We start from the raw sequence: 16,333 nt of genomic DNA, 5'->3' as shown, positions 1-16,333 counted from the left end.
TAATGTATGATATTGCCATATATTAATTATTTGTTCCAACAGAGGGAATTAGTTAATTCAGTTTGCTGAAAATTGTTATGCTAACGTATTCTTTCAGATTTTCATTGCAGCATTGCAGGAAAAAACAATAATTAGGTCCCCACAGATGTTGCAAAAAGCAATTACCGATGACTCATCTTGCAGAGAAAAGACTGGATAAAATATAACAAATGTTAAAGTAACTCATTAAAATTGATGCTTGTATATTTTTTCATTAAAATATAGCTGCTACAGCTGAATATATTTAGACTTCAAGAAATACTTCACTGACAAAATGACCATATGAGAATCAATTAGCCATGCTGTGTAACGTTGAACTTCCTCCATGAAATATGGCTAAAATAGGTAAAGAAAATATAATTCTGTTAACATCAGGTTTGCTGACTTGTTAGTGATACGTTTTAAACAGCCGTGGAGCGACACACAAATTCTCTCTGGGGCCTCAGAAAAGGGTACAACTGCCCCTGGGGGGGCTGGTATGCTGCCACAAGCCCAACCTGAGCCCTTGTGCCTGAGCTGCGATCTGGCAGGAGGCCTGGTGGCTGTGATGAGCCAGATGTGGCAGTGGGAGCTGTGGGGATTCTCTGCAGCAGTAAAAAATGTGTTATCCCCTTGGTGAGCTTTTGCGTGTTTTTTAGTAAATACAATGAAGCAAAAAATGGTGGCAACTAAATCTATTCTTGGAAGATCTCTCTAACATTAGCACATATCCAAAAGTAACAGCAGAAGTTGGAGGAAAAAAACTGTGACTGTAAGGTCATCGGGATAATTAGCTCTGTATCTGAAAGGACATGAAATAATAAGAAAAACATAAGGGAAGCAGGGTTAGAAATGAATAGGAGCAGGGGGCAAAAATGCCCTTGAAAGATCTGAAAATGCCTGTGAAATTACAGATGAAAGGGCAAAATATGCCCCCCGATAACTGTTCTCATTATTTCATTGAATTATTAAGTACTCAGCCATTAAATATAATTCTCCCGTGGGCCACTATAGGTGAGCAGTAGGAAACTATGAATATGTTTTTTTTTTTTTGTCAGAGCTCTCTGGGTGAGAAATATTTAACCATCACATATGAACAGTGGCAGATCTTTCTATAGGCGACATAGGCAGCCGCACAGGGAGCTACACGAAAGGGGGGGAGGGGTACCAAATCTCCATCATGGTCATTCTGTATTAAGGGCACCACGTCTAGTCTGGCAATAGAGTCCACATAAATATGATAATCTGTGAGTGATCATCACAGCCAGAACCAAGCAGCAACCTCCGAGGCTGATGAAGCGGATACAGGAGTACCAAAAACTATAGTTTTTGAGGCTAGTTTAAAACACAATCCCCATTAAAAAGCAGAAATAAACATGTTTACAGCCTGGTAAGAAAAACGCTTTGGTTCCTATAGCTCATTTCAACATATAGCTCATTTCAACTGCGCAGGGGTGAATTTTTGTATACCTCACCCTTGCACATTTTATTTAGGCCCCAAGTTCTGCATATTTAAGGACAGGGCCTCTTGAGTGACAGGCTGTCTGTGAGACGTCGCTACAGTCTGTGGATCAGACACGCCGCTCGCTCTCCACAGCTCCACTCTCTCGTCCAAATATGGCTCCAAAAAAACAAGAACGACATTTTATCTGGAGTCGTGCTTCTGGCCACCTGCTGATTTTAAATCCATTATTCTCTTAAGAAAGTTGTGACTGTAAATCAAAAATCAGGGGCCACAAGATGTTAAAATGCTCTGTATGACTGAGAAATGCAGGTGATAATTTGCTGCAGGTTTATCACTGCAAGCACACTTTTCACATTACATTTGACCAAGTGTTAACATGACAATACTGGTTTTGTGCAGTGCAAATGCTGATTTCACAAAAGAATGTTTTGATAATTATTTCCTCCTTAAAAATTTGTTCTTGAACAAAATGCTCAAGATCTTGTAAAAGAGGCAAAACAACATGCCCTTGAAAAACATTTCCCCAGGCAAAGATGGAACTACATTTGGTCTACATTTGCTATTGCCCTTTCTGGCACACATACAAAACGCCTAAAACACTTTCTGTGTAGCGTGCAGATTATACATGAGTTAAGCTACACATACTATACAGTGAAAACATGTTTATGCAGCTTAGAATCACTTAAAACTTCTAATCTAAGTGCTTACATAATCATAAGAACATGAGAAAAAAATCACTGCGTTACTTCCAGATGTGTAAACAGTGCACTAGCCCCCATTTGGTTCATGCTTGTTTAAATTGTGGTGTTTGAGTACACAGACCTTCACACACCGTATGCTGCAATTTCCCTAAGCACCATGCATTGCAACAATTATGTGTGCGCAAACAAATGAATGAATGATTGAACAAACACAGAGAGAACCATGCATACAGACAGAAATAGTAGCACCTAGAAGCATCAAGCTGGGGTCAGAACTTGTGTGACAAAAAAAAAAATCACAATTTCATCTTACTTGTTATCTTATATAGTAGAGGTAGTGTTAATGCTTATTCAGACTATTGCATCATATATAGATTGTTTTACCATCATTATTTTCATGACTTATTGGCACAACCACATAGAATCATTGAATAATCATCTCTAATGAGTGACAATCAGAGTGAGTTGCTTAAGTAAGATGCATCAGTTCCTTTGTGGGCAGTAATACTGTTGCCACTCAGCTGTTTTTTTTATATGATTATTGCCAGCAGCCGCTTCCCAGCAGTGCTGCCCATAAGAGGTTTCTGTTATGACACAAGCACATTTAACAAGAAAACGCTGAGTAGTTACTGTGAAAATTGGCAAATGAAGTTACATATTAAAGGGTCAGTTCACCTAAAAATCTTTTCCTCTTACCTGCAGTGCTATTTATCATTGTAGACTGTTTTGGTGTGGGTTGTTTAGTGTTAGAGATATCGACTGTAGAGATCTCCCGTCTCTCCAATAAAATGGAACTAGATGCAACTCGGCTTGTGGTGCTCAGAGCGCCAAAAAAAATACATTTGAAAAACTCAACAGCAATGTCTCTTGGCAGAATTCACGACCCGATTACTCAAGATAATCCACAGACATGGTGTGAGCAATTTCATGTAGGAACTGTTTTCTTTCAACCAATCAACACTCATCAACAGAATCACTGCACAAAAGGGAGATGTACTGCAAGCTAAACCTCGCACCACTGAATTAGCCAACGTTACGGCCCCACCGAAAGAGCAGGTATAGCTGCAGCTGGAGCAGCTCTTTGGTCTGGAAGCAGAAGCCCTGAAGAAAATGCTAGGTTAGGGTGTTTTGGTGTTTTGAGCACCACCAGCAGAGTGCAATCTAGTTCCATTATATCAAAAAGAAGGCAGACATCTCCGTGGCTAATATCTCCAACACTTGGCAAGCCGCATTAAAACAAACTAAATTGATAAATAGCACTGAAAGTTAAGGGAATAATATGCATTTTTAATTTTGGGGTGAACTGTCCCTTTAAGCTAACTCTTGACCATCTTTTTTAATATGTATGTATCTGGTATCTGCCACACTACGCAGGAAAATTCTGCTCCTGTGAGGTAAAAGTGAAGCTTGTGGGAGTGTGCGGCCTTTGAGTAGAAGAGACACCACAGAGTATGACCAACAGAGAGTAACTGGCGAAACAACAAATCTGACTTAGCCCAGTTCTGACGCTGATGAAATAACGGCCCTCTTTACTTCGCAGATGGAGGGAAGAGATGGTGACAAAGTGAAAAGAGGGGGGCAGGGAGCACACGACAGATGACTGAATGACGGACATCCAGGCTGGGAGATGATTTATTGCCGAAGCTCACTGTCTGAATAACTAACCGAGTCCGTCCCAAGGCTGATGTAATGATGGTTCGCTGCTTGAAACCCATTATGACGGCAGGAGACTGCATTTGTCCCCCCATTAAAGCGCTAATCCAGCATCCTACACCTAACATGTTACGACAGCTGGGAATATTTCCACCGAGTGCCTTTTCTTTCCTCTAACATCTCCTGTGGATGTGTCTGATTCGCTGTTGTTCCATTATTCAGTGTGTCTTTTTAATGTGGTTACACCAAAATAACTGTATTCAGGGTCTATACTGTATTTTTAAGCATACAATGGACACATGTAGACAAAAGACAAGGTGCTAAAGGAGGAGGACGCACCGTGAGTAAATGTGTACAATAAGGCATGAAAGGAGGGTGAGAGAGGGGAAGAACCAGAGAAGAAGAAACAAGCAGGGAGAGTTTGACAAGCAGAGAGACGACTGGAGACAAAGAGGAATGACTGAGCATGAGAGAGACAAAGTGAGAGTGTAGGGCCAAGGGCTCTACTGTTGTATCTGAGCATTATGACACATCCCTGTATATACTGCACTGCCCGCCTCCCTGCATTCTCACTGCAGATTTTCATTAACCTTGCGGCATCGTCTATTTGTGTTTCTAACCTGGTCCATACCATCTCATCCTCCCACTGCATGCAGCGCTGCAAACTAGAAGGCGATATCACATACAGTGTTGCCCCGATCGGAAATTCATAATCGACTTTCCGCATGCATGCCAAGATAACACCAAGCAATCCATATGGTGCTCACTTTCAGAATATGGTTTGTAACGTGTGTGTGTGTGTGTGTGTGTGTGTGTGTGTGTGTGTGTGTGTGCGTATTTTACTGTAAATCCACATTTGGAGCTTGAGTAATGCTTTGCTGAAGCATGAATAATGCTTTTGTTTTTCCAAATGCCACATTACACTGTAAAATAACACAGTTTACAATATACACTGACAGAAAAATATAAGATACCACAAACACTATTAAAGTGTGCTGCCTTACTGGTACTCCAGCACAAAGATGATCTTTTCCTGCACCATAAATGTTCACTGATCCATAGCATGGGGGCTGGGAATTGGACACACTGCACAACTGTACTATTTACACTAAATTATATCTGCCAGTGTGCTTGTAAATGCTTTGGTTCATCTTTATACAGTAAACACACTATTTTTATTACTGATATATAATTGAACTATACAGTGTGTGCACTCCAAGTTCAGGTTGAGCCATGAAAACAGCTCAATTTGCTCCAATCAGTGTAACAAACAGCATGGATTAACAGCAGTGATAACAACAGGAAAGTCCGACAATAAGGGATGGACAGGGAGCTGCGGAGCAAGGACGTTCAGGACAAGGTGAAAGGGAGCAGCTAGCTCATTAAAAATAGCGACTATAACGGTGTTATAGCCAACCATGCACATTTTATCTAAACTACATTTCAGATCAAACATAATGCCGGTGCTTTGGGTCTTGATGTGTAAAATGTATCCATCTGCTGGAATGGTTCGGTCATGATACAGAGGAGCACAATCTTGCAGTAATGAAATCGTTACCAGGAGAAGGAGAGCTTGGTTAAACAGTCTGAGTCAGGGGGTGCAATGACTCGATGGAGGGTAATAATGTATCGCTCTCGGCTATGTCCAGTGGTATTTAACCTTGTGGATGTTCACACAAAATCCAACAGAGTCGTCAGGTGCAACCACACCAACAAAACGTTAAAGGGGACCTATTATGCTCATTTTGAGATTGTATTTAAGGTTTTACTAGAACATGTTTACGTGCTTTAATGTTAAAAAAAAAAACATTTGATTTTTCTCAAACTGTTTGTGCTGGAACACCTCTGTCTGAAATGCTCCTTTTTAGCACCTGTCTCTTTAAGCGCCCTTCCCAAAAAAGCCTGCTCTGATTGGTCAGCACATAAGGGTCTTCCATATCTCAGCATTTCTGCATCATCATTGTAGCCAAACACAACCGAACATGTCTCAGTTTGAATACGATCTCGGAATTGCGGAAAGATTATATGTTTTCTTAACATGTAGCTACATGTAGCAGTGTACTTTGAGCCGGGAAATGATCTCTGATTCTTTTGTTAAAAATCACCAATAAATGCTTCTAAACAGGACTGGACATTTGAAATTGGGGAGAAATTTACAAGACTGGCAACCATGATTACATATTTCCCTTGGTGTTAGCATAAAGCAACATGTAGCAGTGCACTTGCAGCTGGAGAATGAGTGTCATGGAGAATAGCGGCCATTTCTTCTATAAAAAATCATGAATAAAAGCTTCTAAACACAACCTGACATGTTCCAGTAGGAATATGATCTAAAATCAGGGAGAAATTTACAACACTGGGAACCAAGTGTACATGTTTTCCTGACTTAGCATGTAACTACATGTAGGTTAGCACTATACTTGGCCAGGCAATTGCTGTAATTGAGAGTAGCAGCACGTTTTAATCTGAAAAATCTCCAATAAAAGTTCCTAAACACAACTGGACATGTTCTGGCGGGATTACGATCTGAAATTGGCCAGAAATTAACAACATTGGCAACCGAGTTTACATGTTTCCCTGATGTTAGCATGTAGCTTAATGTGTAGGTTATGTAATGTCAACACCTACATTAGCGTGCCTGGAGCAGATGACTATATAAAGACATCTGGCACACTCTGACCTCATGTTGTAGCAAGCAAAAACAAGAAAAAAACGGTAGGAAACCTGAGGATTTTGCTCGCAGGGATTACTTTTTCATATGTTTACCTTATTATTTGAAGTTTTGCCCGTGTTTACATGAACATCCTTTGTTGCAACACTTTATAAACAGACACAAAATATGGAAAAGTATTATAGGTTCCCTTTAAGAAAGCAGTTCTTTCAGGATGTAGAACATTATCTTCATATTACCTCTTAGTTAAAGAGTAGCGTACATTTTAGTATGAGTCGATATACATTATATCCACTATATAGTGAGAACTAAAGCAAAAAAAAAAAAAAAAAAATTGAGTCAGTTACTTCTGATTTCTGATGGTGAATTAATTTCACTCATCAATGAGCTGAAACTGAATCTACTACTTGTTATCCACTGATAAGCCGTCAGACCAGCGGTGATTGACAGCACCTATTAGTATTAAACATGCACAATTTTATCTGTGCATTAACCTTTCAAGGTTGTTTCCGTGCTGCCAGGAAAAGCACCCAGCCAGAGAACCACCATCTACACAACCACTCTGCATCACTGCTCTCTGCTTTTATATGGATCTCCTTTATGTATTTTTTTCCCTGTTCACTGATGTACACAGACAAACACACATATACTCACCTCCTCCCACTGATGTATGTATCTGATGAGTCGGGACAGTCTCAACAGACGCAGAAGACTGAGGATCTTGGTGAAGCGGACGATTCGCAGGGCACGAGCTGTTTTATATACCTCCGAGTCAAAGCCTTTCTCCACTATTAAAAAGATATAATCCACTGGAATGGAGGAGAGGAAGTCCACAACGAACCAGCTCTTCAGGTAATTCATCTTGATGACCTTGGGGTCGAGGATGATCTCAGAGCTCTCCTCGTTGACGATCCCCGTCCTGAAGTTCATGACCAGGTCCACCAGGAAGATGGTGTCTGAGGCCACATTGAAGACCAGCCAGGTGGTGGTAGTCTGCTCTGAGAAGAAGGTTATTCCCACAGGAATGATGATTAGATTCCCCATCATCATGATGAGCATTATCAAGTCCCAGTAGAACCTGCAAAGCAACACATATGACTCAGTAATGCAAGGTAGAAAACATGTTGGAAAACATTCACATTTCCAAAGGATGTGACTGCACTGGGGGGACTTTGAGAGTATTATGCTTAAGTCCAGTTTTACATCAAAATCCTACATTCAGGCTGTAAGAGTGAGACAGCATTTAAGTGAGAGGAAATTAAGAACATACAGCAGTTCTGCAAGGCATCGCTTAAACACAGTGGTGCTTTGAGATAGACCCTCATGTCAGCATTTATGCTTAACAAGCTAGCACGCTATCATTGCTAATTAGCAGTAAATGCAAAGTTCACCTGAGGATGACGGTAATGATATTAGTTTTTCAGATTTTTGGTCTAGAGCTTTGATACTCTACTCGAACCCAATTGGCCCGATGCGTAGGTTTACTGGTATTTAAGCATTTTATTTCTACATAATTTAACGCAGTTAAGCCTCTGGGGTCAAGATCTCACTCTCACTTCATTTGGTGATCTGCTGCTACATCTCCAGGGTACGTTTTGCCCCTCCGGGGGTGTGGTGCTCTGAACAAACCAACGCATTCCAACAGTAACCCGAATTTACAAATGTACCAGTTGATTCCAGAGTGAGTGAGTCTTTAGTTGGGCTCTAGCTTGTAATAAGTGTTTTGTATTTATATTTGTTTATATTTTTTTGTTTGTTTTTTGTTTTTTACACTGAAAATTCAGATTTTTAATCAGGCTTGGGGCCCAAAACTGCTACCATGGCACGGGCTTGGGCTGGGGCTTGGAAAGAAATTATGAGGTTTTAGGCCTGTTTTATACCAAATTCACAAATATCAACTTTGTGACAGCACAACAGCAAAAGTCAGGGGGTTGCTAAACCAGCACGATTCAACCTCCAGAGACTATGACTACAACATTTCACAGCAATCTATCCTATATGTGTGGAGATATTTCTGGTACATATTGGGGGACTGACCAACCAACCAAGACTCCTTGAGCAAACGTGGCTAAACAACAATGTTGGGGTTGTTATTGTTGTCTGACTTTTTTCCTGTAATGGAACTTTAAACATCAGGTTGCCACAGTGTCTTAACAATTAACAATTTTCATGGGAAATTCTTTAAAAACTGAGGTCTGTGGATGTGCAGAGGGTCTTTGGTTCTCATGTGCTATCCTACAAAGGGAAGTAAGAAACATAAGGACCAACTCTGACAGCCTCATGTTTGTATTGCTACCTCAACCTCTTCTTAGTCTTTTGTCAGGGCCCAAACCTGATTATGATTCAAGGACATCAGGAAATATGCTGCTGGCCCTTGCTATATGTATTCAGGGCCCCAGTAGAAAGAGACCCTCTCATCCTTCCTGGCTGTGTTAATGTCCCTGCCCTCTGTCTTGTGATGAACAGAGCCAGAAGTGATTCATCAGCACCCGCTCTTTTCACGAAGTGTCCTGGGCCTCGATAAAGGCTGGGCAACCGTGAATGAAAATAGATGCTTTCAGGAATCCTATCTCGTGCTAAAAACTCTCCGCTGACGCCATCCCAGCCTGCCTCTGCTCTACCTTGCTGCCTGCCCATTGCTGCTGTTGAAGATGAAAATGGACTGGCTGGCTGGTTGGCAGGCTGCCTGTCTGGCTGGCCACCCGGTAATGGATCCGTTTGAATGAATTAAGACGGGGCCTTGGCTTTATAAATATCCACAGATCATGTGTCCGATAATTGTCTTCACTTCAACTAAACAGCGGTCATCTAGGTGGTTCATAATATCCACCATAGGTATTTTTACACCAGCAGGCATTGAACTGGGGCCTGTGGAGTGGACTCTTCATATAGAGAGCCTCAACTTAACACCTTGAGTGGGACATCAAAAAACAGAACATGATGCACTTTGGTTTATTTGATGCTATTCACTCCTCTCAAGTTTTAAGGGTAGAAATCTACTTATGCAACAATCACAATGAGTCACAATGTGTTCAACTTAGCTAATAACCACAAAAACCATAAATCATACCATTTTGACTACACACACACACTACTGTCAACCTTTCAGTTTACTGCTACCACTTCAGTCTACACGGAAGGATAATGTCCATGCGGTGCATGTGTGAGGTATGAGTTATTCTTTTTATTTATATTTAACTGTTTAATGAGAGGCTGTAGTAAAGACATCTGCAGTGATTAATCTTTTCAACAGATTCATAACAACACACACTGAAAAAAACTAGTCCTTTCTGATGTGAACAAGAACAAAAATAAAAATAAACCATGGTTAGATATTTTGAGTGATCATTGTAGAAAACATATATTACTTTACTTTGGGAGTTGTTTAAAGAAAAATAAAAGGGGAAGTTAAAAATCAAGATCTCAAAGAGCCTGTTTACACCTGCTATTTAAATGTGTCCTGAGTGATTCATTCACAAGTAGACAGCTCTTAGTTTGTCTCTTCATACCTGGCATTAGAGCTTGTCTCCACAAGTGACCACTTTTGATCCACTCTCTCGTCCCCACTCTATATGCGAAAATATACACACATTTGCAAAGACTAAATGTTTCAAACCAGCTGTGGGTTTGCCTTGGTATGTGCACACTTCAACGCCAATCTATTTGTTTTCATTGAGGGGACATACTACAGTACACTGTGCAGTGTTATACCCAATTTCTACTTTTGCTGCTGTGTCTCAATGCATAGATTGCTAGTAGCATGTAATTTCACACATGCATGTTGGGACCAGAACTGGTTCCGATCTGTCAAATAAAACTTCTGCAGCGACCATGGTGCCTGGTGCACATTCACCATGTCTGGAACTCTGCGGAACTGCTGCACAAAATAAAATGAGGCATTACTGCTGCAGGAGTGTGAGCTTTGCACTAGGGATAACGGGTGACTGATGACTGATAATAATTTTAATGACAGAAGTCAAGCCATGAAGGTGACGATGTAAATTTGTTGGGACTGTCTAGCAAATGCTGCTCTGTTAGCTCATGAAACCCCCAGCAGACATTAAAGTGACCATTCGCCAGATGGAGAGTGGATCCAGAGATAGTCCATCAGTGTCGCATCCTATGTAACGACAACAACAGACAGTTTGCTCAATATCGTCAGGGAATCAAATAAGCAAGAACATCAGCTGATTAGGCATTCCTCTAATGTGGCCCAGGACACATGAGCATACACAATGTTGAAAGAATGTGGTCATATGGGTCCCAGCCCACCTCTGAATCTGGTCTGGGTGCATTCACACCCCTACTCAAAGCTGTCAGTCAGCCAGAATACATGTTAATGCCAGGTGTAATCGAGGTCAAAAAGTCAAAGTTCATGGTCTAAAATAAATTGATTTATACAATAATGTGCGTAACAGCACTGCTTTGATCAAAACTACTTTTTCAAATACTAAAAATAGAGTATTAAGAGAGAGTATTAATAGAGTATTAACACAATACGGTATTAAATTAATTGCTACAAAAAATCTGTGACGGTTTAAAAGGAAAATCAGAAAGATCCTTATACCACTCACAAATTCTTTCATGGCATCTGTGAAATTTCTGTTTTTCTATTTAAATGTGTGATGTTTTCCACTCATATTAATATGTCAAAAGCCCACAAAGTGCCCACTTCTTCAAGATATTTCTGTCTCCTCATGGCATGTGTAGGAAGCATTTATACTGTGCACGACCTCTAAGACACCCACTTATCTCATGAATAAAACATTGTGTTTCACTCCTTGAATTACAAACTATAGATGGGGACACAACAAAACATGCTGCATTAGAGAGAAGTTGTTTACTTAGTTAAAGAGTAAACAAAATCCTAAAAAAACAAAAAGAATGTCAGGTGTTTGAATGCTAAGTGAGTTGCTCACTTTCTTTTTAAAGTGCCAGTCCCAAAGTGTGGCAATGCAGTCAGCACTAATGACAGCTCAGACTGCACCCAGCTCTTACAACATCACTGTATTAAGCTCTTGCTTCAATGCTTTAACTCTAAAATGCACCCAGCTCCAGTTAAACCAGTAGCTAAGAGCATGTGCGCCCAACTGTGAATGCAGCTCCTATTTTAGCAATGCACTCAGACACCAGTCAAACTCTTGGTTTCAGGCTCAGCAGCTCTGTTGGTGCACCTGCAGCTATGAATTCACATCCAGATGAGCTCTGCACCCTGCACTACCACTAGTCATTTCTTTTGCTGAGTCCTTCAATTTGTCAACCTGCTCTAGAAGACACCAACAAACTGCTGCTCTGATTGATTGAGGTGGGAGCTGCGATCACTGGATCGTTTTCTCCAAACACAGCAGGCTCTGCAATAACACTGCAGACACAGCATTGGGTCCTCTGCCAGATGTATGCACCTTGTATGAACCCATTTTAAAAAGCATCGCCCCAATATAGCACAGAAAAAACCTTTCAGACAAAACAAAAAAACAAAAAGCCATTAAAGTTCTTAGACCAAAAGCTGATTTGCGACTTTTATAGCTTGTTGGACCTATAAAAACATGATATTGGAGCTGAAGAACCCCAAAGCATGCAGCACCAATGATCATAGAGTCGTGACTACCCCTGCTGTAGATCAAAGGACCAGCCAAACAACCCTGCTCAAAATCAAGCCAACTCATTTCTTTTCGTAGGTTTCCTCCCTACAACAAGCACTCCATCATAATCAATGCCAGATCACTCCTGCCAAGCAACACAGGGAACCCCATACAAGCATACTCAGGAGAGCCTGACCCTGTCCAGTCTGCAATGTGATGAGTACAGCATGCTACAAGAGCTGATGTATACAGGGAGAAAAATGGGATTTCAGATCACATAAATGGAGGTCAAAGTCATCTCTGACTGTACGGATCATCAACCAACTATCATTCTCTGTAGATCCATCTCTTGGCGGGCAATATGTTAAATGTTCCATACTGGATCCTAAAATTGAGAGAAAACATGTAATTTTGGGGCAACGTTGAGAGGTTGCCATAAAAGAAACGGCCCTTCATTTTCTGCGTGATATATTCTAGGTAACAAATTAAACGGCAAGTAAAAATATGGCCATGGTCTTGGCCAAACAGGCACCCTCTTCAAAACAACACAGAGAGTCTTTCAGGCTATGACAAAGGCCTCTCCTTAGCATAACCTGAGGTGTATGAGGCCATGCATGGGGCCCTCTCTAAAAATCTATGAATAATGAATATTACTAACCGGCCATTAATCTTTAAGCAGCCACTGTGTACAAAGAATAAGTTGGATATTGAGTTTCAAACACTCCCACAAAGCGATATAAAGCCTGTGTGAATAGTGGTGTCATTCATAGGCTGTACTTACGTAAGAGTTTCATTAAAAGACCATACAGGGTTTTCTCTTTTTGGTCAAACAAAGTTTTTCCACATTATAGAAAGTAATAGAGGAGAGAAAATATTTAATATATAACGATGATAGTGATACACACTTCTGTAGCAAACAAAAAATAATCAGTGGAGAACTAGATTAGCTTTTAAGCTACAGAACAAGAGGTGCTGCCAAACAAAGTGTACCCTTGCACTTCCATCATTTATTCACCAGCGTGAGAGGTGTTTTTTAAACAATGGGATATAAACTCAAATTACAAGCTACGAGGCAATGACACTGGCATAAAGGAGTTGTGTCTTTAAACTGGCTAGAGGACAAGGACTTCCTATGGAAAAAAAAACGCCCTTTGGAAAATGTCACAAGCTAGGAACCTTAGGGGGCTGAGTTAGTGAAATAACAGACCGATCTCCCTGAGCAGAAATTAAATTGCAAAATCCCCACAACATGCTGTTTGTCTACTACAATAACATTATTTCCCATTTTTGAGCTTCTTTCCTCCTAATTTTGCCATCTCTTTCAAAAAAGTTCAGCATACAGTAGATCAAAAATACAGCCTTAAGACAACTAATTCAATGCCAGCTGTGCAAAAGGTATGCATATCACAGGATTGTTCAGGTTTGGCCATCTTGCAAACGGGGGGGTCAATCTCCTTACATAATTGTTTTCAGAGATTGCTAAGCTCATTGACTGTTGTGTTGTGCTACTAATCCTTGCCCACCATCATTGTACATCTGCGTGAGCACATGGGCATGTGCATATGCCAGTGTCCCTGTGTGGGTGAGTGCAGAATATCCTAGTTAGCATTATTCTTTATGTGATTATATGGTAAGTGCACTTTAGAGCTAACGTGATGTGTTTATTGTCACATTAAAATCACTGTTTATCAATAACAGCGATGCAAAGCTACTCAGCTGCAGACTACAGCAGCTCTGAATCAGCAGCAGCAGCATAAAAGCTGAGGGAAACAAGAGCGCTGCAAACTCAGGCCTGTCTCTGAGTTCAGGACCACGGACAGCTCCGGTGTTGAAGGCGGAGAGGGATCAACGTGTCCTGGCAAGTTACATGTAGCTTCAATGGAAAACGGCGGATGATTGTCACCATCAAGCTGTGCCAGGGGACACTGGTGCAGAGACTGGGCCAGATGAGATGCTTAATTGGTTGAGTGGTGAACTGTAAACACGCAGCTTGTGAAGAACAGGTCCTGGCTGTACCTGATCTCATTTGTTTACCATTTGAACACAGTGTGCCAGAAATGTGACACAAATTAAGGCAAATTAGAAGCAGTTTGTCTGAACTCAGTGGCTGAGTTCATTTGCAACACTGCTGACCATACATGTGTAATAATGTGGGGTTTTATCAGGCAGTCTTTACTGTGTTTTCCCTTACAGCCAGGGGCACCAGATTCTGGCCCCCTAGCATAAGCAGTCTCTGTGGGCACCCCGCCCTTCCTCTCAATTTATATATTCCTCCCATGTTTTGATTTGTTTTTTCACAGTCAGTTTTTTTCTTTCTCTTTTAGGACAGGACAGTTTAAGCATGAAAGGGGGCGAAAGAGGGGATGACATTCAGCAAAGAGCTGCAGGTTGGAGTCAGACCCGTGGCTACTGCAGCTAGGACACAACCTCAGTACATGGGGCCCCACTATACAGGTAAGCAACTGGGTGCCCTTTATTTAGAAATTTTTAATTTAGTTTTGGCACTAATTACTTAGAAATATTTAAAAACAAAATGCAAACAAAACCAAAGTTTTCATTCCAGGCTCTTTAAGGGTCCTCCTCCCATTGGGACCCAGGGAAATCAGCCCCATTCCCTCCACTATGACACCCCTGCTTACCTCCAGACAAACCATGTTAAGAGGTAAATATGTATGAATATCAAAAACCATGTCACTGTGGCATTTGCTGCATGCCAAAGGAGGAAGCGTGGCATGATCGCCTCTAAAACAAACACATTCCATCACATCATCTCCCTCAAAAACACATCACTCATTCATCACCAGTCAGCTGTTTGCATGATCAGTTTTGACTGATTAATTCAAAAACACGGCCATTTTCTCTTTAATCGCTCCCCTGCACGATCTTACCGCATTCTGTGCATTTTTTTTTTTTTTTTTTTTGCCACACAGGCCCGTCGTCTTATACCGCCGCCTACAATGAAATGTTTACAACCGTGATGCTGCAGTGGCATTGTCACGTTGTGTCCAGGTACTGTCGCCCCTGCACGAGTCGAATATGTCGCAATGAGGAACCTGCCACTGTGCTGTCATTGCGAAGCAATCGGGGGTGGAAAAGGTGTTTTTTTAAATCATGACATTCACCATGCTTTTTCCAAGGACATCTCACTGATACACCTTTTGCTTTAAATGCGTGCCTCTCTATTATAACAAAAATGCCGCAATGAAACACACACACTCACTGAGCACATTTTGAGTCAGTGAAGCCTTCAGCCTGCCTGATTGCCTAAATACAGAGGTAGATTAGCGCTTCGGGGCAGGCTGTGCCGATGACAGAGCGTTATGTGTGAAAGTGTATAGCTTGCAGACCCTCGGGTGACGGGAGGGGTGGGTGAAAAAGGGAGGGGAGGGTGAGCAGGTGTCTTTTCCAGCCCTTACCTAAAATCGCTATATGGATGAATGATCCAGTATCCGGCCGTTTGCACCCTCTCCTGCTCTTTCTCCACGGCTTTCTGACTGCCGAACATACGCAAGGAGAACTTATTGACTCCGGGCTGCATCATGGCCCCAAATTGCCTCTGCATAAAACCATGTTGCCTGGCCGCCCCCTCCAGATCGTCAAAACCGACCATGGCCTCTTCCCGCTCCCCCTTGAAGCCCACTGAGTTGCCGTGGTCCTTCATGTTCTGGCTCCCCGTGTTATTTTTCTGTATCGAGTCTTGCCTCTGAAAAACATTATTCCCATCCGCCTTCTCCTCCTTGTTGCTGGAGAACGAATTAGATTTGTCTTCCATGGCGTTTTTAGTTTTCCCGTTTTTTCTTGCTGGCAAAGGTTTCCGTCTCCTGCTAAGGAGGGCTGCGCGCAAAACTCGAGAGGAGCCGCCGTGAGCTCTCCTGGGCTTTCTCTCTTTTTCTTATTATGTCCTTCAAACTGTTCAGCTCCTCTGCCTTCAGTGCGAGTGCTGCAAACTGAGACAGAGTGCCCGAGAGCCCTGTGGATCAGGTTTCTTGGGTTACCGCCATCTACCGACGGCCCCGGCTTCAACCGTCCAAAGCCTCTGCTTCTGTCTCACTTCGCACGGCACTGCGGTTTAACTGGCACATGCCCCTGCACCTTATTTACATAATGTGGCTCATGATAGCCCCCCTCCGTCACCTCTCCCCTCCTCTCCCACCAGCATCACACATGGAGGGAGGGAACAGACATTATAGGAGCGCGGCGAATGCTATACCAACTTAATGAAGACGTGCGTTTTTGTAATGAA

General features: G+C 41.8%; 1 protein-coding gene across 1 annotated transcript in view; it reads right to left on the bottom strand.

Moving 5' to 3' along the window:
* Window positions 1–16,071, bottom strand: part of LOC121959851 (potassium/sodium hyperpolarization-activated cyclic nucleotide-gated channel 1) — an 82,571-nt gene extending 66,500 nt beyond the window's left edge. Inside the window, exons 1-2 of the mRNA XM_042509368.1 lie at window positions 15,507–16,071; window positions 7,163–7,586 (exon numbers count right to left, since the gene is read on the bottom strand). Of these exons, the coding sequence (XP_042365302.1) occupies window positions 7,163–7,586; window positions 15,507–15,862 (780 nt within the window). The 5' untranslated portion in view covers window positions 15,863–16,071. The remainder of the gene's footprint in view (window positions 1–7,162; window positions 7,587–15,506) is intronic.
* Between the last annotated feature and the right edge of the window lie 262 nt (window positions 16,072–16,333).

The sequence above is a fragment of the Plectropomus leopardus genome, chromosome 20, assembly GCF_008729295.1.
Source record: "Plectropomus leopardus isolate mb chromosome 20, YSFRI_Pleo_2.0, whole genome shotgun sequence".
In the NCBI taxonomy this organism is placed as follows: Eukaryota; Metazoa; Chordata; class Actinopteri; order Perciformes; family Serranidae; genus Plectropomus; species Plectropomus leopardus.
Note: the sequence above shows the minus strand (reverse complement) of the source record. Positions and strands in the feature narration are given on the sequence as shown.